At 41.0% G+C, this 23,322-nt stretch overlaps 3 protein-coding genes across 24 annotated transcripts; 1 reads left to right on the top strand and 2 right to left on the bottom strand.

Annotated features, from left to right (window-relative positions):
• Positions 1-107: 107 nt before the first annotated feature.
• On the bottom strand, positions 108-2,162 carry LOC122575505. The gene is made up of 3 exons (XM_043744536.1): positions 2,002-2,162; positions 1,217-1,525; positions 108-571 (listed from the first exon to the last, which is right to left on the bottom strand). Exons 1-3 carry the CDS (start codon positions 2,021-2,023, stop codon positions 513-515), a joined length of 390 nt encoding a protein of 129 aa, XP_043600471.1. The 5' UTR covers positions 2,024-2,162; the 3' UTR covers positions 108-512.
• LOC122575483 lies at positions 2,146-6,215 on the bottom strand. Of its 4 annotated transcripts, none has more exons than XR_006319443.1 (4): positions 5,531-6,215; positions 4,596-4,871; positions 3,013-3,428; positions 2,146-2,282 (listed from the first exon to the last, which is right to left on the bottom strand). XR_006319443.1 is itself a non-coding variant. In XM_043744490.1 (3 exons), exons 1-3 carry the CDS (start codon positions 6,213-6,215, stop codon positions 3,220-3,222), a joined length of 1,170 nt encoding a protein of 389 aa, XP_043600425.1. In that variant the 3' UTR covers positions 2,513-3,219. The 4 variants fall into 4 exon arrangements, 2 of the variants coding, with proteins under 2 accessions (XP_043600425.1, XP_043600426.1); XR_006319442.1 differs by having other exon boundaries at positions 2,151-2,282; positions 2,983-3,428; XM_043744490.1 differs by lacking the exon at positions 2,146-2,282 and having other exon boundaries at positions 2,513-3,428.
• Positions 2,293-23,001, top strand: LOC122575439 (cilia- and flagella-associated protein 43-like). 19 transcript variants are annotated; one of them, XM_043744343.1, is made up of 16 exons: positions 2,293-2,419; positions 7,410-7,581; positions 7,833-8,104; positions 8,922-9,285; positions 10,154-10,490; positions 11,798-12,090; positions 12,157-12,426; positions 13,203-13,492; positions 13,571-13,811; positions 15,308-15,657; positions 16,421-16,888; positions 17,426-17,607; positions 19,093-19,700; positions 20,520-20,963; positions 21,993-22,079; positions 22,166-22,998. In XM_043744343.1, the coding sequence occupies exons 2-16, from the start codon at positions 7,468-7,470 to the stop codon at positions 22,412-22,414; spliced, it is 4,569 nt and encodes a 1,522-aa protein (XP_043600278.1). In that variant the 5' UTR covers positions 2,293-2,419; positions 7,410-7,467; the 3' UTR covers positions 22,415-22,998. The 19 variants fall into 19 exon arrangements, with proteins under 19 accessions (XP_043600278.1, XP_043600281.1, XP_043600282.1 ...); XM_043744346.1 differs by having other exon boundaries at positions 2,306-2,457; XM_043744347.1 differs by lacking the exon at positions 2,293-2,419 and adding an exon at positions 3,668-3,983.
• The last annotated feature ends 321 nt before the right edge of the window (positions 23,002-23,322 follow it).

Genomic DNA, 23,322 nt, shown 5'->3' with positions numbered 1-23,322 from the left:
TTAATTTGATAAGGATCGTTTTCATTATGAGCACCTCGATCAACGTGTTACGAGTTCCAGATCGTAGACTTGTATTTCGTAAGTTTATATTAAACAGAACAATCAAATAGTTCGTAATTTGTGAAATTTTCTTTGCAGAATCACAATTGTTTTATTAACAAATTTGTTACTATAATGTGACAAAATTTATCGATACTAACATTTCATGACTACTTGTGATTTGTGATATAAGGATGAAGAGTGTGTTACATTGTTGCTGCGTGTACTCCTTTTAACGACGACTGTTGTGTGCGCCCTTTGCGAGAAAAAATCGCTCACCGGGCGAACTTTTACGAACTCTTTTATTTTCATCTTCAGTTTCATTTTCATTCGAGTTTCTTTATTCTCGCCGAAGCTAAAGCTGGAGCTAAAGCCCAAGCGCGACGTCACATAAGCATAAGCGTTGCAGGTGTTTTCCCATTAACGTGGGCGAAGCAGACGGTTGGTGCAACGAAAGATCCGTCCGTCGTTGTTTAAGAGAGCCTCACGCCGCCAGCTCCGGCACACTCGCCCTTGTTCTTCATTACCAGCTCTGTAAAAACAAGTCGAAGGGAAACGTAAATTGGCGCGTTGAACGGTATTTCCGGAAAACACCGGTACTCGATCGAAATGAAATCTCGGAAAGAACGATGAATCTAAGATATGAAAAGATTTGACAACTTAGAATACAAAGTATTCTATGTAACTGAATTATCAAGATATAGCCTTAAAATAGTAGAAAATCGAAAAAAATATCGTTAGCCAAAATTATTGTAAATAGCTCCAAATGTATGTGCAATGTAAAGCGAAGGTGCTTCAAAGACTTTAAAGCCACCGCTATCTTTTTTTAAAGAACCGCAATAATCTTTTTAACGGAACTATCAATCTTGATTGCTATTAGATGCTGCGTTCGAAAATTGCTGCAAATATAAGTCAGGTATATAATTGAGGGATACGTATATATATTGTATTCAGCTCAAAAACTCTGAAAACGCTTAATGATCGAAAAGAACACCAACTCCTTTAATAGAACGATATCGGCGTTGGTTCGACTGGTTATACTTCAGATTCATCGTTCCTCGTTACATATATATCCGTCAAATTCCATCTCGATCTGTCACCGATTTCAGAATATAGGTATATTCGGAAGGACATGCGCGCGAATCACAAAGAGACTCGGACAAAGAGACACACTCACTTGTTCCCATTTCGCAGTTGTGAACGTCCATAGCACATTGGGTACCGAACGTCCTTGGCTTAAAGTTAGCGTCGTTCGGATCATGGGCGCAGATCGGTTCGTACGCAGTTCCACATTCTTTCGCGCAATCCTTCTTATTCCTTTTCGCCTCTTTGGCCGCCTCTTTAGCTGCCTTTACGTCCTTGGATGCGGTCGCGGTCTCCTTGATCTCCTTAGGCTCTTTGACCCGTTTCGTCGACACGGTGGTCGTATCCGTGGGCAAGGCGCTCGTCTCCTCGATAAAAGCGAGGGCGCATACGACAACCAATGCTAAGTGGCGAAATTATGCGACGACCAACATACGATTATCGAATTGTGAACAATGGAGAAAAACGGAAGAACGTTCGCGATCGACGCGCAGTGTGTGACATTTCAACGATTGCAAGACAAAATTATTCGTTTCTTTTACTATTATTGATTGATTATTATTGATTTAATTATTGATCTTATTGACCCAAGGAATTATTAATATTTCACTTAAAGTCTATCGAACTAATTGTCGATTTGTCGATTTTATAAGCTTTTCCGTCAATGTGAAATGCGATAACGATAAAAATAAACGTATAATTTTCTTGCGAGATCGATCATCAATTTCTAAAATGATGTTTTGACTGTGATTCGCGTGGTACGCGGTGAACGTATTAAATAATCGACATCCTTTTCCTCCTTCGCGCATTGTCAAAGTCACGTGTCTGATCGAGATATCGTCTTACTTTTCAGACTATTTTTCTCGGTCTGTTACTTACCCAATAAAACGATGGACTTCATGACTTCGTAATGGCTGTGTGAAATTCCGTATGATTAATCTTCTTCGACTTGAACGACAGGCGATACTATACTCATCTGTCAAGACTAAACGACTGGAACGTTGTCGCCTGTAGCGGTCGCGTTTATAAACGGACACACCCCCACCGTGCTCTCCGCTCCGGAAAACTCGAGAAGACCGAGAGGATCACGTAACGGCAATCTTCAAAATTACTCGCGCCTCCGCTCTTTACCAACGAAATTGCTAAGTGTCGCGATTTCGCTGGAAATGGAACAAAACGAGTGGAAAGAAACGAAAGTGTATCTGCGACGCGTGTCCAATGTCGACGATATACGTATATTTATTCAACGAGAAGACAACGAGCGAGTCACGTACATCTCGTAATACACATCATATAGATAAATGAATGTACAGTCGGAGAGAAAAATAAGAGTGGGTAGGTAGAGGAAGCAGGTACATATGAACGAAGCTTAATCGAACTACACGCTCTATTAGTATTATACTTAAGATTTATTCGTTGATAGACTGCGGATATTCGTGCAAATTCATATTTTTACGAATACAATTAAGAGACATGGATGTAAAATTGCTTCGTCTATCAACCAGTTAGCTGTTTCCACCTCTTTGAGAAATGTGTACGTAAAATGTGTGGCAGAAAGTAAGCGGTGACGAGTATACTCGTGAAGCAAAGAGTATGCGTGACTGTTATAATATAGAATTAAATTGCAATGAAACGACTGTTTTCTTTAATTTTATTGCTGATATTATTGCTCGTCGATATTATTACCGTTTCTTCGCGACGAGTATATTCGTCAAGAACAGCTGACTAGTTAAATATGACAAAGGCTACTATAATTGAAATATCTATATGTATCTTTGCATACGGTGTACATTCTCCGAACGTGAAAATGCGTGAAAATCCGCAGTCTATTTATTATATATCCTTATAGTACATACATACGTTTAATACATAATAGAAATTAATATTTACACGTTTGTGCGGCAACAAGCCATATTTAACGAGATTTGATCGATACCTGTCCACTTATTCTTATCCTCGACTATACTAATAGCTAGGTAACGCATAAATACGCGACATGAGCAATGTGATCATGGATGAATCACTGAGTGCGGTCGAACCGAAAGATTTCCATAAGTAAGGACAAATCAACAAACAGCTAACAGGCTGAGACTTGGTTTAAAGGCGCCGCGTTTCCTCCATAATATAATTCTGCAATAGTTGCTCATAATCGGGCCACGATTGGTCGTTTTTGAAGGCTCTACGAACTTGGCACTCGAGCGTGGAGCATTCACTGGAGCTAGATTCGTTGGCGATCTCGTGTTGTTTCCATGCCTCGTCTACCACCAAGGTCAAGAGATTTAGTCTATCCCATACTCTCCAGTTAGCTGAAAGAATAAAACGTCGTTAGCATTGAAATCGATTTTAACGCGTTTGGTAAAGCCACGTTACGTAAGGTAACCCATGGTCGACAGATCAAGTCGATTAATTTTAAATCGTTCGGCTTAAAACTTTACACCGAAGTTTCGCTTTTTTTACCGATATTCTGTCATTCACGATGCGATTAATACGAGGAATATCAACGTATCGAGAATTTGTATTATTCATGTGACCGCCCTTACTTGGCATACTGGTCGGCTATCGGATATTCCTATCGGCATTATCTTTGTAACGTGCTCCAAAGTACACAGCATCAGCTTTTTCCGATCGGCCAACCATCGAATGGGCTCACCGCTGACGATATACGATCGCGACTCGTCGAATATGCAAAATTTATTAAGTTTGCTTCTCGATTGCAGGCAGTTTATACATATTCAACCTACCGACAGTACGTAAAATACTAAATGACACTGTCGTGTGTCTTCGTGTTCCGTATCTTTCGAAGTTAAATACGTCAGCGTCGTTTAGAAAAAGTCGTGCTGTACTATATCAGGAAACTCGCCGTACGTCCTTTAGCGAATGCGCTAAGCGCGTAAGAGTAGCTGATAAATTTTATCATTCGATAGAAATCTTCGAATCTTTTCGCAATCCTACTTTGCATGTAATATTAACAGGACATTGTCATCCTCGAATAACTTGCAATTGTATACTAAAGCATTATATACCCGTGAATAATAACAATGATAATAGTGATCTATATGTGTAGCTCGCGAATATTTTTGGAAGAATTTTTATGATTATGTAGCTTTATCGTACAATTGTATAGATATATTGTAGAAAATTAATTAATGTAATTTTGAAATTTTGTTACCATTGGTTATATCGCATAATCATATCGATAAGATCAGAAACGAATGTAGAAACGTATGTATAAACTGCAAGTCGCAAGATATTTATCAAAAGCGTAAGCACGCTTCGCAAAAACGTTGAGAAAGATTTAAAAAATGTTACTGCGCCGGACGTGCACGAGTAAGCAACTTTTTGTAAGCCGTTCCACACAGCTTCATTAATATTGCGCATGTACAATTAATTTGAAGTAGCTCGAAACTAATCAGTCAATCGAGAATTCCCGTTATAAATACGTTCTAAATGTAAATCTGAAGAAGGAACATTACCGTTTCGCAAACTACGGCCTTCGTCCTCATCGTCGTCGTCATCGTTGTTACTCTGCATATTCACCTTCTTGATCGTCTTTTTAATCTCCAGCTTGGGGATGAAAAGCAGCAGACAGATAACAGCGATAAACTTAACTATCATCTTGAAAATAACCAATTTCAAAAGTATCTTGGCCAGGGTGAAGGCGTTCAGCTTGAGGGCGAAGGGCCAAGAGAAGTCGATAGATGGAAAACCAAGATGCACCGATTCGGTCATTCCATGTGGCACTCCGTACGCTGCAATGTGCATCGTGTATTACTATCTTAAATCATAGAGGAAGGAAACGTGACAAACTTAATGGGAGTTGCAAACGATCAATCATATGAAAAATAACGTCCGTACGCTATTGTTCCTGGCATATAGATTGAGAAAAATAGTGGAAAACCACTGGAAATGAAAAGTACAAGGATACGTTTAATCGACAAAGCAGAGATACGTAGTAACGAGTAAACAAGGCAATGTGGCAATAAATATAGAATGTGGTGCACTACGAATGCGCGTTCGTTACCGTCGCAACGAAACTGAACTAGCATGACTGCGTACATCGGAAAAGTATTTAAACATGCAAGCATGCAAATAGCTGCGATATCGTTCAATATCTATATTCAATGGAGCTATCTTTAAAACCTTATGTGTTTGATATGGCATTCGTGCCGTATACTCTAACTTCCATCATTGATTCTATCTATTCTATAATGCTAATACAGTTTCTGAACGCTCGATATAACACCCACCCACACACATACAATATGCGCATAAACCGTTTCAGTACCAGCTTCCGGAGCAAAAAATATTGAAATTACCACACGTCTCGATCCTTATCGATTTTTTTGCCAATGATATTGATCGTGCGCAATCCCCTGAAGATAGAACGTACGCGAAAATAATACAATACCTCGAGTCTCACCTTGCTGCGGCTGAGCCGGATATGCGCCAACGGACGTGTATTCTCCCCCGTAGGAAGATTGATCGTGATAAGGTGGTCCGTATGTTTCGCGCGGTGGTCCGTACGTTTCGCGCGGTGGTCCGTACGTTTCACGCGGTGGTTGCGATCGGGGAGGTCCGTAAGAATTTTTGAGGCCCGAAAAGTCACTGGACGATCGTGTCGGCAAGGAATACGAATCGCTTGGTACCATGGAGAAGGAATCTCTGTCCGAGCCGGTTTGGAAGGATATCTCGGACCTTTTTCCTGCATAGACTGGTCCCACCGATTGTTCCTTTCTTCGTTGAATAGAGCTACCCGACGTTACGTCCACTGCAACTATTCCTTCGCGAGGATCCGTGCTAGTTCGAGAATGTCTTAATGCGTCCAAATAGCTGTCCTTCCTACGAGTAAATGGACCGCTATTTTTCCACTCAACACTTCTCGTCGATGGTTCTATCTCCAGCAGAGTCTCTCCTTCAGATCTCGCTTCCATTTTGTCCTCGCGGCTAATAGACGTCGGGACGGCTGCTTCATCGTTGATGATCGTAGTCGCGTTTTTGGAGATTTCCTGAGCGTTCGCGACTACGATCGTTAATGAAAATAACAGCCCAAAGACGCGAAAGATTCGCAAACTTTTTCCGTACGTCTCGATCATCGCTCGCTCTAGCAGAGTAAGCGGAGAAACAGAACTCGCGCGCGCGCGCGTACGTTTACGATAAAGTCGGAACTCTCGATGGAACGGTCCTGGGGACTCGAAGTTTTCGAATGACGATAAACCAACGACCGAGGAAACGTGCACACGGTTCCATCTTCTCCCCTCGAACGATAACACCGTCGTTGCATATTAAGCGCGTAACGGTGTTCAAGTTCTGTATTCGTGGTTCGTTTTCGCCTCGAACGCTCGAATTCGAATCGCCACCTCCGCCGCTTTACGGTGTCGCCTTTTCATGCTTCGCCCCGAAACGACGAATCGAAGGGAGCGAAAGAGAGAATAGGATAAGGCGTTCATCAATTGTTATGCATTTGGTGACGTTTTCATAACGGTGTTGCGATTCATCGAACCTCCGACGATCCACTGGCACACTTGTTGCCACACGTCGTACGGAAATCGGCCACGTTCCAATGCGTTCACTCGCGGAAAGGGAAATTCGCTGATCGATCGATGTGCTTCGGGCGTCCCTAGGCAACCAGAATAAACGCCTCGACCCGAAGGCCTCTAATTCGTTATTGGCAAAGTCATGTCGCTTGTAAAAGTTCGATCATCGTAAGTAACATTAGCCGAGTGGCAAGAAATTTAACAATTTGAAATTCGCACGGACATGCCCCTCGGTATTGTTAATCGAGTGACGAATAATTTAGTAACTCGACGCGTGTAAATACCGAGAGTCTTTAGTCGAGTAGTTTTAGTAGAACGTGCGCAGTCGTTTAGTCGAGTGGCGAGTAAGAAAGTCGTGTGCCTGGTAATTTAGTAATTTAGTAGCCCGCTGTGTGTAGGCGACGAGAATTTAGTTGAGTAGTTTAGTAGAACGATTTAGTCGAGTAGATCTGTTTCGTTAAATTTTTTTCTAGTCGACTAGGGTTGCCCCTCCACTCGCTACTAACCAAGGAGATTCCTAACTCAATTGTACTAACTCCGGACGCTTTGTACGCGCTAAGTAGTAAATGGCTATTCGTCACTCGTCGAGATTACTGGACGTGTCTGTTCTGTTTTCATTAAAGGAAAATCGGCCGGTACCTAGCTAGCTTTCTACCCTCGCTACGCTAAACGAGTGATCGGTACTGGCCTTACCTTAATCTTCGCTTACAGTCTCAACCATTCGATTGCTAGCTACTTTCCATTTCTTTGTAGGTGGGCAAAGTTTGGAAACTGTCGCGATTTTGCGCTGATCGGAAACGACACGATCGCGATGGCTTCTGGCATTTATGTCCGTTTCCACGACTCTGCGAGTGAAAAGGCACGAGTAGAACGATTCGATGGTGGCGAGAGAGGAGACGGCGCGTGCTGTCTCGCGGGACTTTCGGTGAGTTCGCATCCTCTTTAGGTTTGGATCAAGTTACTATGATTTATGCCATTGTCCTAATATACGTCCTAATAAATGAAATACGTGCAAGTAGGTGTATACGCGTGAAACAAGCACCTGTGCATCGTGAGTTAGAGAACCAGCAAAGGAACTTTTACGTGTCCGTACATCGTACAATCACAGTATTATATCTTATTTTATGTCATTTATCCTATTGGATCTTTATTAACTTTATCGAGCGTTTATGCAAGGTCGCGCCAATCTTCTCCGTGACTGAAAGGAAAGCCAACCCAAGGATCTCGATATTCGCTTATCCTACGATGCGAAGAATCGGTCAGTGCGCCGGAAGTCAAGAAGCGAATGGCTACTTGTGTTGCGCGTTCGCTGGCACCGAATACCTGCTCGGTCAAGCAACTTTCCCAGACTTTTGCCTGACGGTTTGGCAATGGAAAACCGGTGAACGACTGACAAAAATCAACGGAACGGATATGACGATGTTTGACATCGATCGCACGAGACTCGTGTGAGTAGAATTAGTAATATTTTTCAAAGGTACAGTATTATTTATGATTGTTTGCTACGGTGCAAGTGAAAGGAGAACGAATTAAAAGCAGTGTTCTGTAACAAGTTTATTAAATTCTTCGGTACTGGCGCTACGATCTTGTCCATTTAGTTTGGCATTTTCGTTTATACTTCAAGTACATACATTTAAGGATTACGTAGAACAATGAAAATTCTGGCATTCGTAGATCGATATGTTGAAATATGCGTCTGTCAATTTGACGACTACAGCATAGATTTCTCAGATCTGCTGCTTACTAGTTGGAACAGGAAAATACTGTTGATGATATTATAGTCCAATCATGAACGAACCTAGCATGAGGTCTCTTAGCTATCGGAGAATTGCTGCAAACTACTCTGGTCCCGTTCGAGCTGGTTAATAGTACTGTTTGTCGTTCACAACTCCTACAATTGATTAATTTTTATGCCCCTACGATCTTTACTCCTACGTGGCTATAATTCAAAATATCCTCTCTCCGATTCTGTTAATCGCCTGTGCAATTTCATCGACTCGTTTCGCACACTATAAGACTCTTTCACAGATTCTACTAATAATGCGAGCAGAATTTTCGTTTGAGAACTTTTGCACACCCTCCCCACCATCTCTAGGAAATTCACGCTCACAATTCTTTATATTCCAAAGTGTTATATAAGCACCTCCGAACCATTTGACGCGTTTCAGAGAAAACAAATTGTAACGCTTCGCGTGGTTCACACTATGCATGTAATTTAGTGCAACACAATATATCGGAATAAAACTATTTATCGATTTTCGGTAGATGCTCGACCGATTCGACCCACCTGGTAGCGCGATTTCTGCCATCCACCGGCACGCTTTCAGTGTACCGCGTGTTGACTTGCTCCGATACCGTTCGACTCTTTCCGATGGAAGTCCACTCGGAGCGCACTGCAGTTTCCTGTTCCTGGTCCACGGACGGAACTTTGCTCTGTTGCGACGAAAGCGGCACCGTTTGGTCCGTCGATTTCGAGCAGCAAGTGGACCCTGGCGTTCGAACAATCGTCCGACGTCTTGACGAAGATGATGGAACGATTTCACCGCGAAGAAACCCCACGTTGGTGGGTCACGGCGATGGCACGTTGGTCGTCGATGGCGCGACGCACGGTCGCGAGGTTCGAGCAACGGTAGGACGCGTGTAACTTGGGCCAAGATACGTATATCGAGATCGTAAAAGATAAGATGTCAGAGATAAGTCAGGTTGATAAAAATGTAGGGAACTTGACGAGCCGAAACCTCGGCAAGAATTATGTATAAAAAAATAAAAAAGTATTGGGTCAATCGATAAGTCGTAGATAAATGGTGTCAATTTTGAGGAGATGGTATTCCGCTGAGGGTAGCCATCCACATGTTATTTAATAATAAAGTTAGACAAATTTATCAAACGTCCAGCTGGACAAATTGTAAGACGTACGGTCGTAAGACCGTAATTTGGGAAGTAGGTTTAGTTTCGATACGGTATGCACGTACCGCTTTACTCAATGATGTTTGTCCATCGTCCAATCATTTCAGGATCCCATAGCACAGCATGGCATTTGAATCAGGACAAAAATAAAAATTCGTGGACCACGTTCACAGGTCACGTTCACACGTTCCCAGATCACGTTCGAGGGTCACGTTTACAAGTTGCATAGTGCGGCATTTAAATGAGGATGCGGGACAAAGATCAAAAAATGCATACATACCGTGCAGACCTAGCTGAAACTTGAAATCGGCCGATCCGAACTGGTTAAAAGTCTGTGTATCGAGGGTTTATTGGTATTTCCCCTATTTCTTGGCTCGGTTGAGATATCCTGAGTATTTATTTCTTTGCATAACGACGCACGATGACGATTTTAACATTTTCCACGCGATAATTGAATGCTAGAGTCGATGGTGGTAAGTGATCCACTGAAAATGTTTAATTTACGATCTGGCTGTATCTTGGTCTGGATTATGCATTATGTGGCGTTCGCGAGTCATTCACGGTTGATCTATCTGACGAAGCATTGCCAGTTTTACAGGAAACTTTGGAAAGATCAGAACGAAGAATGGCGCCCGGCTTGGACGATTTCGCTACCGTCGTACCCGAGACACGCAGAAAGCGATCCAAGTCAAGATAGAATCTTAATGCTTGGGGAGGACGGCGATCTCTTTGAGATAATCGGTTTGCTGCATCATTGTCCCCCTCGCCTCGAGTTTCTACTACGAGATGACACGGGTTATGCAAATATAGCTGCGTTACATGGCCCATATTTAGGAGCTTTAGACCAAACTGGTCGTCTGGCGGTCATTGACGTTGCAACTGCTGAACTTGCCTCTCCGACTATACAGTTAACACATCACGGCAAAGGTCGGTTCAAAACTGGAATCGAAAATTATTTATCAGACTGCGAATTTTTTTATGCAATTTCGCATTTTTTGGAATACACGTAAGAAAGTAGAATCTTGGTAGAGAATTATTTGAACTCATGGAAAATTTGAGTTAAGCGAAGTATACAATTGCACGCACGTGTTTCAAAGTCGTCCGCGACTAAATATGATTAAGTACGTCTTTTCAAATACCCACTTTTCTGAGGGGTCACGGACATATCTCGTTGGGATTAATGAGCCATGGCAACTTCTCATCTCTTCTGACCCGTTAGCACTTTTACTTTCTACCTGCACTGTAGTTCGTACTCCTTGCAGGTTGGTCATTTTCTTCAAATGATTATTCTACGATAGAGTGCTGAATACTCGGAGCTTATGCCATCCGTACGAACGGCACGCTACCCGCGCTGACGATCGCTGTGGACTCAATACTTTTTCGCTATACTGAACTCTGTTGATTGACTATTCAAAGCGTAAATCGTAATAAGTTATAGTATAGAAATTAAATGATTCAAAAGCGTTATTTTTTAGTATTAATTATTTATTATAAACATTGAAATTTACAATAAACTAGAATTTGGGTAGTAAACTAGAAAACTAAATTTAGTAAATATAACACAAGTTAATAATTCAGTTGTGCGTGAAGAACTTCAAAACAATTATCGATACATAATCCGACATCGCATTTTCTGTCGTTCCTTCTCTTATTTTTCACACAAACAACACATTTTCTTCTTGATAATTGCGTTGTGCCGGCACGATTATTCTACCAAATGTCCAAATTGGACAAATTGTGAATGCAAAGTATTAAATAAAAAAAAAAAAAAAAGAAAAGACAGTTTCTTCGAACGCGGCATTAACATTGAAATGCATTTATATTTATCTCACAGAAACGTAATAGTATTACTTCTGCGTAGGTGCTCGGAAATATTGACAAACGCAGTCCACAGCGATGGCTTTCGCCAGACGCATATATGCGTCCTTAGTCCACACCGATGACTTTCGCCAGACGCATATATGCATCCATAGCACTCTAAGGGTTAACCCTTACATTCATTATACCATATTATATTATATATTTTTAATAACGCTATCACGTTTCCTTTTTTTTTTCCTCATATACTTACGTAATCTGAAAGAAACCAGATCCGCTTAAACAACAGCTGCTCGATGCTACTACGCAGTTGAAACGGAAATATCGCGGATTTTAACGCTTGTTTTTTCCGGCTTCTTTTCAATCTGACTGAAAGAATTACGAAAGAGACAAATAATAATCAATGTTAATCACAGTTGCCGATTTCGTCTCGCATCCCGTGTTACCGATCCTGGTAAGCTGCAGCGTCACGGGAAACTGCCTTTTCATCGAATGGTATCCTACGTTACCTGTCCGAAAGCATTGCGTTCATCTTCAACGAGAAGCTTTGGATCGCGTCAAATTTTCTAACAGAGGTCATTTGCTGGCCGTTGCCTCGTCTCAAATCGGGCGGCTGTTCCTCTTATCGATGAACGTCGTCGAACTCGAAGAACGTGATTATAGGGTGCCAGCCAGCAAAGTCGCGGCCTGGTTGAATCTTGGACGAAAGGTAACGTAAAACGTTGTGTAAAGCTCGAACCTATTTGATCGTCCAGTCATATTAATTCCGTGCTAGGTGATCGACTTTTTGATCTACGAAATGGACCAAGATCACGCGAAAGCGTTGCTTCTAGTCGCGAACATCGAATCGAGCGACTCTCGAGCTGGGGACGAGATCATCGTGTACTCGTGCCGACTCTTCGATCGAGATGTCCACGTGGAAAACGCGGATTGCTCGATAAAACTTTTGTCTTCCTTCGAGCACCTGCACTATGGAAAAGAATCGAGCTACGAAATAATCGGTGTCCCGTATCTCACGAAACAGTTGCATCGGCTAGAGTTAAAGGTAAAAAGAGAAAAGCGAAAATCTCGAGAACGTACGTAAATAAAATAAAATCGCGATATCTGACGTGCCAAGCGGAATACGTACAGTAGAAGACAAAAGAAGATGTTTAAACGCAGGTGGTATATAAAGTATCATAATTTTACGAAACAGAATAGTATTCGATAAAGAACGATACGAACAAATGCAATATTATCCATACTTCAGAATATGCGACTGTCAGTAACACGGTAAAAATATAATATGCGTGCAAAAGTCGCAAGATGTATCTAATACAAAGGTCACTGACATAGGTATGCATAAATAAGTTAAACTCTCTTTTGTCCGTTACTCTATCATTTCTATCGCCTGGAGAAAGATTAACAAATAAATCAATCATCGTAAAGATATCATTAACGCGTTCGTATGAATCAAACTGTACAAATCTAATAGGAAATTCGCAATAATAGAGAAGAGACGGTCAATGCAAGACGGGGAGGAACGACAAGAAGGTAGCGCAGCAAGGAGGCAAAATCCCAAAAGTGGCAATAGTTTTTAGTCATAAGTTGCAATAGTTTTAGTCAGTAGCTTTTGGCTTTTAGAGATAGAATAATTTAAGGGAGTGCAATACAATACAATAGCATGCAAAACCGACAGTTCGTGCAAAGCCGAAAGGCACGGACTAAATAACGATAAATAAATAAAATAACATAATAGGAAATTCGAAAAATGTACGTAAGCTAAGAAACCGAATCTACAGCTAGCATAGAGAACGTATGAATCATCGAATCGATCCGCAGGAAGATTTCCAAAACGCCTTACTCTCGGAAGCTCTACCATCGCTGCACCAAACCAGAAGCATCAACATCGCCGTTCATTACACGAAATCTGGCGAATCCTCGAGCCTGTTCACCTGCGGATTCGATGGGCTAATCGTGTGGAGAGACTGCACCGAGCTCCGACGAGTATTCGCCCTGTTCACAGCGCACCATCGTTCCGAAGGTGGTGGTCGACGCACAGTTCTCTTCAACAACGTGGTCGTTTCTTTGGGTAGAAACGGCGATCTGGTCGCTAATAGATTACCGAACCGGTTACTTCTTTTTCTTTCTGTTTGCTCTTTCCTTTTCGCTTATTGCTTCGACTGATCAAGTTGTTTTGCCACGATCAGGATGGTCGAACAGAAGGATAGTCGAGGTTCGAGGTCAACCGAATCCTATTGTTGGATTACACTGGACGACCGCTTGAAAACGAGAAAAAGCAAACAGGTGGATGCGACAGAGAACGAGGAGACCGAAGGGACGGAGACGTGGATGGATATGGTGATTCGTCAGCGGTCGATGGCCGAGGAGAAACAAGCTCTAGCGACTCGTCTCTCTCTTCTCGATGATTGGAACAAGCTGAAACGCCGGGTAAATAATTATTTATCACGTATCCCGTTTCTAACTGACGCATTTTATGCGATTGGGCTGTAATCACCGAAGCGCAATACGGTAAAACCTCGTTTGGACGAACAGCGCAGGAAACAAGGTAACTTCGGTAATTGAAAAACTTTGATAACAGAAATTTTTTAGATAAGGAAGTTCTTGCTTCCAGCTACTCTCATTAGTGTCAGTATTGAAATTTACGTGGGTACCCTCCAGCAGCGACTTCTACAGCCAGCAACTACCATCATTACGGACAATACTTGCGCCTCAAGAGTTTCATTTGCTCTTTTTTTTTTGATATATAGAAATAAATAGATACAGAAAAGAATTTATTTTGCATGGAAATGAGGCAAAGGATGAGTAGGGTGTTATTAAAGTAGTCGGTGTTTATTGACTTCAACAATGTTTATTTCAATGACTAGTGCCCGTCGTTTCACAGGTCATGCGGCTAACAGATGCGCTTCAACCTTGAAACTTACTCTACGGCCATGGCCACTACATCACCCCAATACATCAGTTGCAACGCTTTCTTTTGTTTTACAATGGTTGTCGCAGATAGATTTTACATTCCAAGCTTGTTCCATTGACTTACCTATAGCCTGTCTCGAATCGCTGAGGAAAGCGGACTTTCCCGCCCGCGCGCGTGATATAACTATTTTTTGAATTTTCTTCGCTCCGAACTGCCCGTCCATCGTTTCCATTGTTTTGGTTTTCGGGTTGAATTAACGCGTCGCAGGGGTCGGCGATGTTTTCGTGATGTCGCTGGCACTCGATGTCGTCGGGTACTACAAAAGCGGCTTTCAGTCTGTCTATGGAAACTGTTACGTTTTTGTTGTTGATTTCTATTGTAAAATTTTTATTTCCGCCTTGCATCACCTTATATGGCCCGTCGTAAGGGGCCATATAATCACCGACCCCCGCGCAGCGAAAATACAGCGCATATAATCGCGAACTATTAGGTTGCCCGACAAGTTTCTTTCGTTTTATGAAGAAATAATAGGCGCACAACGATAAACAACTATCGAATGTTGTTCTAGAAACTCTGGAAGGGTGTCGAAGAATTTTGGGGAGAAACACAAAAACCTAAAAAGATACTGCGCTTAAATGATCCATTGTGCAAACGACATCGGTAAAAATAGGGTTGCTGACGGAGCGTTAATGTCATTTTATTTCATTTAGCCGCTCGCAAGTTTTCACAGCTTCTAACTCGCACGAGGTATCAAAAATCTGTACAACAAGCGCAAGTTTCTTTCTTTCCTGGTAGATTTTTTTCTGCGAGCGGATCAGCAGAGGGGAATCGACAATCCCCCTTGCTAGTTTGAACGATACAAGGTCAGCATTAATTCGTATTATCTGAAGCCACTTAGAGCTCGGTATGTCTTGCTGTGTCGCGAAAAAATCGCAAAGTGGTAATTAACGATGCTAACAAAGAGCAATTTAACAACGATAATTTTGAGAGAACGCCGTTTTCCCGACGACAGGTAAAGGCATTGCTCGACTCGAACGAGACGGAACCACCGAACGCTCGACTGCCGATTTCTGCGTTCGATCTGGATCAACGTGGTAGAGAGCTCGCATTAGCAGCGGCCAGGTCAACGGAAATCGAATTGACGAAGAACGCCGAGGAAACAATCTCGCGCCTGAATCAATCGATACTCTACCTGCGCCAACGATTTCTAGATCCCTTGATCGTCCGACCGAGGAGCATCTTTTCCTTGTTCGGTGAATCGAAGGTCACCAATTATCCTCTCGATAAATTCGTACCTCGGGAGCAGACGTATATTCCGCCTTGGTGTCAATTTTCGAGAAGAATGAGAGAACTTGTGTCTAGGTAATTATTATTGTCTTCCACTGTTGAAAGGATTGTTTTGTAACTGGGATAATTATTGATAAGATGTCGCATTGGCAGAGATGTTATTTAAAGAGCAAAAGGAACACAACAGATCTATTAGTCCTATGCAGGATAATTTTCTCGTTAATTGACTCGACGATTTATATATGTATATACGTACAGTGGCTCACGAAAGTATTCGAACGTTTACATATGCAAACTTTAATCGCCGAAATAACGTGCATTAAAGTAATTTGCTTCGACAAGCAGATGCCAATAGGAAGATGGAAGTCTTAAGATTATGTCAGTAAAATTTGAAAAGGATTCAACAAACGTAGGTAGAAGTTACGATACAAAAGTGTTTGAACGCTACATATATTATTAAATTATTTAACATTAACATTTTGTTGGATCACCTTTAGCAGCAATAGCCAATATCAATTCTTTCGCAATTCTAGCAGTATGCTTAGGATCATCATCTTGTTGGAAGCGGAAATCTTTCGATAATCCTAATTTACGGGTACTTTCTTTAAGGTTTTTTTTTTTTAAATATTTAAATTCCATCAACAATTATCAAATTTCCGCTACCACTGGCAGCCATGCACCCGCTCACCATGACCGATCCACCTGCGTGTTTCACTGTTTAATGTAAATGTCGAATTTCCGATTGAATTTTCAAAATTGTGCTCATCTCGTCCATAATTGTCTCAACGGGAGGAGATCGTTTGCCCGATTCATTCCAATATTTACGTATCGTATGCAGATTGGAGGGCGAAGAAAATTCAGGAACGATCGAGAACCCACAGTCTCGTTGCCACGGTTTTGTAGACGTGCTCGAAACGTGCATTATCACGGATCACCAAGAGCGCGAGTTAAAAGTAAAGTTCAACGAACTGTTTGAAAAGACACGGTCAACGAAGCAAAGAGAGATGCGAGCGGCGAACGAACGCTCCAAGGAAATGCGTCGGCTCGTTCTCGAGCTGAAGCGTGTGTTTCACGTGGACGCGAGTGCGAAACTCTTCGAGCCTCCACAGTGGCATCCAAGGGAAATAATCGAGGACGAATTCGAGCGAGACGCGAACACCATCGACGATGCACGATTAAATGGACCCGAAAGAAACAACGAGAACGAGAAGAACTTAGTTGAAGACGAAGTAGAGATCGAAACGAAAGTCGATGATTTTCGTGAACAGATGCTCGACAGGATGATGGACGGTGTACTGGAAGTTAGGTAATCGCATTTTATCATATACTATGGATGATACACGATATAATACAGTGGAAATTTAAAATTGAGGAATTTTTTAAGAAAGAACCTGTATACAGTAAATGTATAGGTTTTTTTTTTATATTATATCGTTTATTTTTATTTTACAATTTGTCCAGTGGGATATTAGGTAAAATGTTATAACATATGATTGAATAGCATGTGGATGGTTACCCCCAGCGGGGTGCCATCTTCGCGTTTGAATGTATAGGTGGCAATTTTAAATATATAGATGGTATATTTTCTAGTCAAATAATAATAAAATTACTCTGCAGCGTTTGCTTATTTTGTAAATATAAAAGGAATTATCGTTTAGAATGCTCGTTTAGAATTATCGTAACAATGATTGTAATTATCGATTGAAACGTAATTAATATTAAGACCAAACGCGGTTGCATCGATAGACGTCTCTTGTCAAAACCTTAATTTGTCGTTTTCGTTTGTTACGTGCTCGATGTGACGGCGAGGGTTGAGTTTTGAACGCGATCTCGCCTGCCGTAGATTGGAACACAATGCAAAGAGGAGCATTCCGAAACCCGACTGTCTCACCCGGAAAGATGCAGCTAGTTACACAGAGGAGGACATTCGGGCAATCGAGTCGTACGAGAAGAAGATTCGCTCTAGAGAAGTCGATCGGCAGAGGTACAAGTCGATGCTGGAGGCCGAGATCGAAAGGATCAGTGGTATGACCAAAGAGCAAAAACGTAATATTGTTGCTACCTCTAAATTAGGTGACCATCAGTTAAATTGCAACTGTTCGCTTGGAGTCACGAACCTTGGACGATATTAACCCCCTTGCCTTTTACGATTTAAGTTGCAACAGCACGCGCCGTAACAGACGGCAGGGTCGGTCAGACGTCGAGCCATTTCACGGTGTTCCTTTAGATTTAAACATTAGACTCAGGTAGACTCAGGTAGAATCAAACGTACGATAATCATCTATTATTCATGTTATAGTACCACGCCAGAATAATAATTCTCAATGAGAATTGATTGTAAAATTGTTCCAAAGAAACAACAAAATTTCACGGTGTGGCTCGAGCATTCGAAGTTGTTCAAATCGCACAACTAATTTTATGTTGCAAGATGTTTGATAAATAATTACTACCAATCGATCATTGAACAAGAAAGATCTATTATCTCGAAGCGAATAATAAATAATATTTCGATAACATAAACGTAAGTTTCTTTTTTTATTTATTTAACTTGTCCAGCATTCGATAAATTTTTCTAACTTTATTGCTAATTGACATGTGTATGACTACTCCTAATGGGATATCGTCTTCGAATTTGTCTATTTTATTTCTTTAGCGAGGACAATGGGGTGTTTTCCCTTTAGTCTTCTTTTTACGAGGGTTTCGCCCGTTTCATCAGCCAGCTGGTTTGGATGCGTTGGCATTGACTCGCTTCTGATATAACCATGAAGCGTTGACTATTGTTCTGAGTATTTTCGATCGTAGCGACTCTAGTTTATTTACGTAACTCATTGCTACGTCCCCTATACTGATATTCCGTACGTCCAAATTGGTTTTAAACCTAAGTTGAGCGTAAGTTCTTTCTGGAAGAGTGATTTTTATATCTTAGGTGTCGGTTTAGACGGTGGGTTATTGCCAAAGTTTCCAGAAGTAACAACCTCTGTCCAATTATCTAATTGTCGAACTATCGTGGATGTGTCCCGAGTGTTGCCTCTTTTGCATACCTGGCCGAGGATTCGTTGATGTTCCGTTAGCGATATTGTTGCATGGCTTATCCGTCGAGTTTTAATCCCGAAATTTATGACACGTCGTTTACTATTGAGCAGATCCATTGAGCGCTTAAGATACCAGTTAAACAATGAAGGTGGTCCGAATAATGGACTTTAGAATGTGCAATGTCACAAATTCCAATTTCTTAAAAATAGCAGACGCTGCTCCTGTCGTAAATTGATATCCTCCTACCCCCTATATCCTCAACAAACATAAACGGATTGACTCTATTGACCCGAGAGTGTTATTACTTACTAGATGCGAATACCCTTTGCATTGCTGCACTTACAAATTTTTCGTAAATGCGTAAATGCCGGAAATCTAGCAATGAAAACTGGGCTCGAAAATAGACCTATTGTTCTGCGTATTTCATTTAAAACTGGCGGTAGATCGATACGAATCACCCCATTGTCCGTGTTCCAGGAGAATTCTCGAACAGCGCGAAGTCTTTCCACGACGAATTGAACGAACTATCCAAAGAAAAGATACAAATCGAACGATCGATACTCTCACAGAGATTGAGCAAAATGCAGGCGATCCTACACCATCGAAAAATCGTTCAGAAAAGACGGCAGATACGACGGACTATCGAGTTGGAACTTGTACCCGCGACGAAGGAGGCTGACACACTTGCCGAAGAACGAGATTTGTTCGAGGCAGGTGTTGCGGAACTAAGAACCAGCTATGAGAACGCGCGTAAACGAGATAAACAGCTGGAGACAAAGTTTCGATCGGAGTTTGCCGAACTAAAACCATCGGTACCGGAACATCTGTTCCGACAATACCGCAAAAGACCGAGATTATTGACCGCGCATGGACCCTGCGGTACGTCGGCTGCGTTTCTCGCTGAACTCGCTGTTTGTATCATTGAACAGCGAAACTCCGACGTCTTGCCTCGAGAATGTTCAAGCTATCTTCGAGCTATGGATGAATTAGACAGATTACCGGAAGAACTGCAGAACCGATTGCAGCCGGACTATTGGCACCTTCTTTGCCGTCTTAGGAGACTCAAGGTAGAAGCGGAAATTAAGGTAAAATCATGCTAGATGATATCGTCTACGTAGTAGTAAATAGAGTATTGATATATGAAATTAGGGTAATGTCAGGTTCTTTGAGTTGTTTAACACGTTGAATGGCACACCAGTTTTACGGGGAGTACCCCTGGTGTCAGGATGAATTTTTCATTGTGCGATACATATAACGTTGAAATATTAGCTGTCATAAACCTCGGGCATCCTTACTCGAGTTAGAACAAAATTATTTCTCAGTTTTACTATTTAATTGTAGCTATAATAAAACTAATGGACTAATGTATTGGGGATTTTCCCAAACGCTCCAAAATGGAGGTTCACGATGTCACTTCGCTTGTTCGCTTGATTTTCATTTGTTGAAGTGATTCTCACTTCCGAGAAAACCCTGCATCTTTTCCAATTTCTTTTTCATTATTTAATTAGTACTTTACAATTTGTCTAGCCGGACATTCGGTAAATTTTTCCCACTTCATTTCTATTGTTTAGTTTTCTTAATCCTCTAAGCCATTGAGTATTGTTCAGCCGTAAATGAATTTAAAGGACCTGTTAGCGTCAGAACCTTTATTAGGGTGCCATGTACATATAGTGGGGGTTAGGTCCGTTTTCGAAATCATATAAATAGGCACAGGCCCATGGCTTGGAAGCTCTAGTGCAAAAGTGACAGTGCCAGCGTGTTAACGTAGACTGATATACATTTTACTAATTAAATTGAAATTTGAATTAATTATTAATAAATTGCTCTAAGTGAAATTTCGAGATTTCGAATAGAATTCCAACATTTATTGCCGTGTGTAACTGAGAATCATAACTCGTTCGAAGGTGAAAAGCAACGCGATCGAGTTGGCGGAAGCGGAACAGAGTTTGACATTCCTGCGAAACGCGTGCTACATCAGTCGAGACAAGGTCGATCAGTGCAAACAGAAGATAGAAAGATTAGAGGAGTGCATAATGGATTGCACGGAAAACATAGATACCACGTTAGCTCTAAAAATGGGTCAAATGTGTATTGAACCGAATGACTGTCCAAGAACTTATTGGAAGGATAGGAAGGAGAACGCAGTTTCATCACTGAACAAGCCAATGATGCGCGTACATCGGACGATTCAGAAACTAAAAATTAAATCGGTTAAAAAAATAAAATCGTCCGCCTTGAAAGAATTCCAGATTATAAATAACGCCGGTTTGTATCAAGCGCATCACCGTGAATGCGTGAACAGGGTGCAGAATTTGCAGAAGTACAAAGGAAATGTACAACCGAAAAAGGTAAGAGCCTGAGAAGATTTCAAAATATCGTTCGTACACTATAGACGTTTCTCCATTTATAGAAAAAAGGTATGTCAAGAAATTGGCATTTTTCGGCTTCTTTACGAGTGAAAAATTCTTGCACGACATTCAACAGCGTCTCTCAAGTAACAGAAAATGCTCTTGTCATTTATTCGAAATGCAATGAGAATTTATTTTCTTCATATTTTGGTCCACTTGCATAATAACGATTCGTCTATATCGACATAATAATTCTTTGGAAATTCTGCGCCGATAAATCAATTTGCAATCGAGCAAATCTGCGGTACCGTCAGATCGTTGCTACGCGAGAACAACAGCCAGCAATGATGCGGTGGTACTTCGGATTCACCCGTTTTCAAACTTCGATTCATTTACCAACAGATGTTCTGAAGAATTATTTCGTACATAGATCGGTATTTGAGGAAGCTTGCATTTTTTAAATTATATGAATTTCATGAAGATGAATTTTCATAAAGCGGTAGTAATAATTTATTCGTTCCAACTTACTAGCGCAAAAATTGAACTTGGTTACATAGATTGTAGTATATACATTATTTTCTGTCACACGCTGTTGCCGAATCTGTCTCGCAATAATTATTTCTTTGATGATTCATTCACCGTTCCTATTCTAAAACTGCCTTTGACATGCATGATATAAAGTACTTTTGCGCCGTGAAATTACTTAAAGCTGTTTCATCATCATCTGTTTTCATTTCACACTTTGCACAGTAGCCCCCTTTGCTTTGCCTCCCCTCCGCCTCTTTCTCCTTTCTCCTCAGCTAACGTTCCTTTCACGCTCAGACTTGTTTTATCAATTTCTATTGCATGCTTTCCAGAATGTCCCTTGGCTGTTTCTAATACATAAGCGTCTCTTTTCTTCCCCTTTCTGACATATATGTTCCAGGTTTTCATGTTTCGCTTAAATTTTCATAAATTAAATAAAAGCTTTTCCGCGAGTTCGTTAAATCTAGTTCGGTTCTGAAAAATCAAACGTTTGTTGTTTCACAGTCGAGCACAATCGCTCACGAACGTTACCAACGCTTTAATAATCGAATGATGTCCCCAGAGGAGACGAGATGGATTACCGAATATAAGGTAAGTGAGCGTTTCGAAATAAATTTACCTTTTCTTGCATTGAGATGAAGCGGAGAAATACAAGGTATTTACGTTTCGTGTTACAGTCGGTTTACGACACTGCAAGCCGAAACAGAGCCAAGCTGAGAAGCATCGAGGAAGAGATTAAAATCTGGAAGCAAACACATAACGCGGCGGCGGAGAAGTTGGAAGAATTGTTATTAGAAAAGGAAAGTACGATTGGCAAACTGAACGATTCTCTGCGTTTACGCCCCTATTATTTACCAAGATACAACATGCAAACAATGATACAAAGAAATGTAATGCAGAACGTTCGGGACTATACCGAAGAATAATCACTTTCCGAAGCCAGTCCGGAAAATAACTGGTTACTAACTTATCCGTTTTCTAACTGTAGATATTACTGTCTTATTGGAATATCCAATCTACAATCTTTGTTTCGATTCATTCAATTCATATCGTTTCATTCAATTTAGAATGTTTTAGTCGTCATTTTTATTTCATACGAAGCTTCTGGCTAATGTACATATGTGCGTTTTTATGATCGTGTTGATTGTATCAGAAATAATCTATCAAAATGATCGCGTTCAAGCCTAATTAATTTGCCGACATCACTGTATCTCTTCGATCGAGAATATGCAAAACGCTTCCAGATTTTCCCAAACTCTGCCAATATATAATATATCAGGCGATATGAATATGAATGAAAAACACGTAAACGTAGGTCGTTAAAAAATTAATCAGAAAATTCCAGGAAAATTTCTATCTGATATTTGCCGTTAGATTATTGTATCAATCTTTCAATGGTAAAATAGATTTTCATTGTATGAATAATATTTATGTGAACAAAGTTCTGTTTTTTATGGAATCAATGAAATAAATTATTGAAATATACTCGTACCAATGATTACTACAAACATGCCTGTTACAATCTTTTGCATATCATATGTAGTTTTTGCTTTTTTGTCGTCTTACAATTTTTTACCGATCGATAAACATACACAGATTTGTTATGCTTCCAAGGTCAGGTCGAGCCTCCCGGTAAGGTCACAGTTCCTGGAATTTCCCAATGTAAAAGATACGCGTGGCGAGCTTTTCCGTCTAACTTTTCCTCTTGCTCAAGAATTTCCTGAGGATCGACGATAACACGTTAACTGTTCCGCGATGACAGAACGGCAACGATAATTTGAACAAAGAGCAAAGGTTAACCCGAGGTCACGCTGCAGGTTATATTATCATCGAA

The sequence above is a fragment of the Bombus pyrosoma genome, linkage group LG15 (genome assembly GCF_014825855.1).
Source record: "Bombus pyrosoma isolate SC7728 linkage group LG15, ASM1482585v1, whole genome shotgun sequence".
NCBI classification, from domain to species: domain Eukaryota; kingdom Metazoa; phylum Arthropoda; class Insecta; order Hymenoptera; family Apidae; genus Bombus; species Bombus pyrosoma.
The sequence above is the reverse complement of the archived record's forward strand: the minus strand, read 5'-3'. Positions and strand labels throughout refer to the sequence as shown.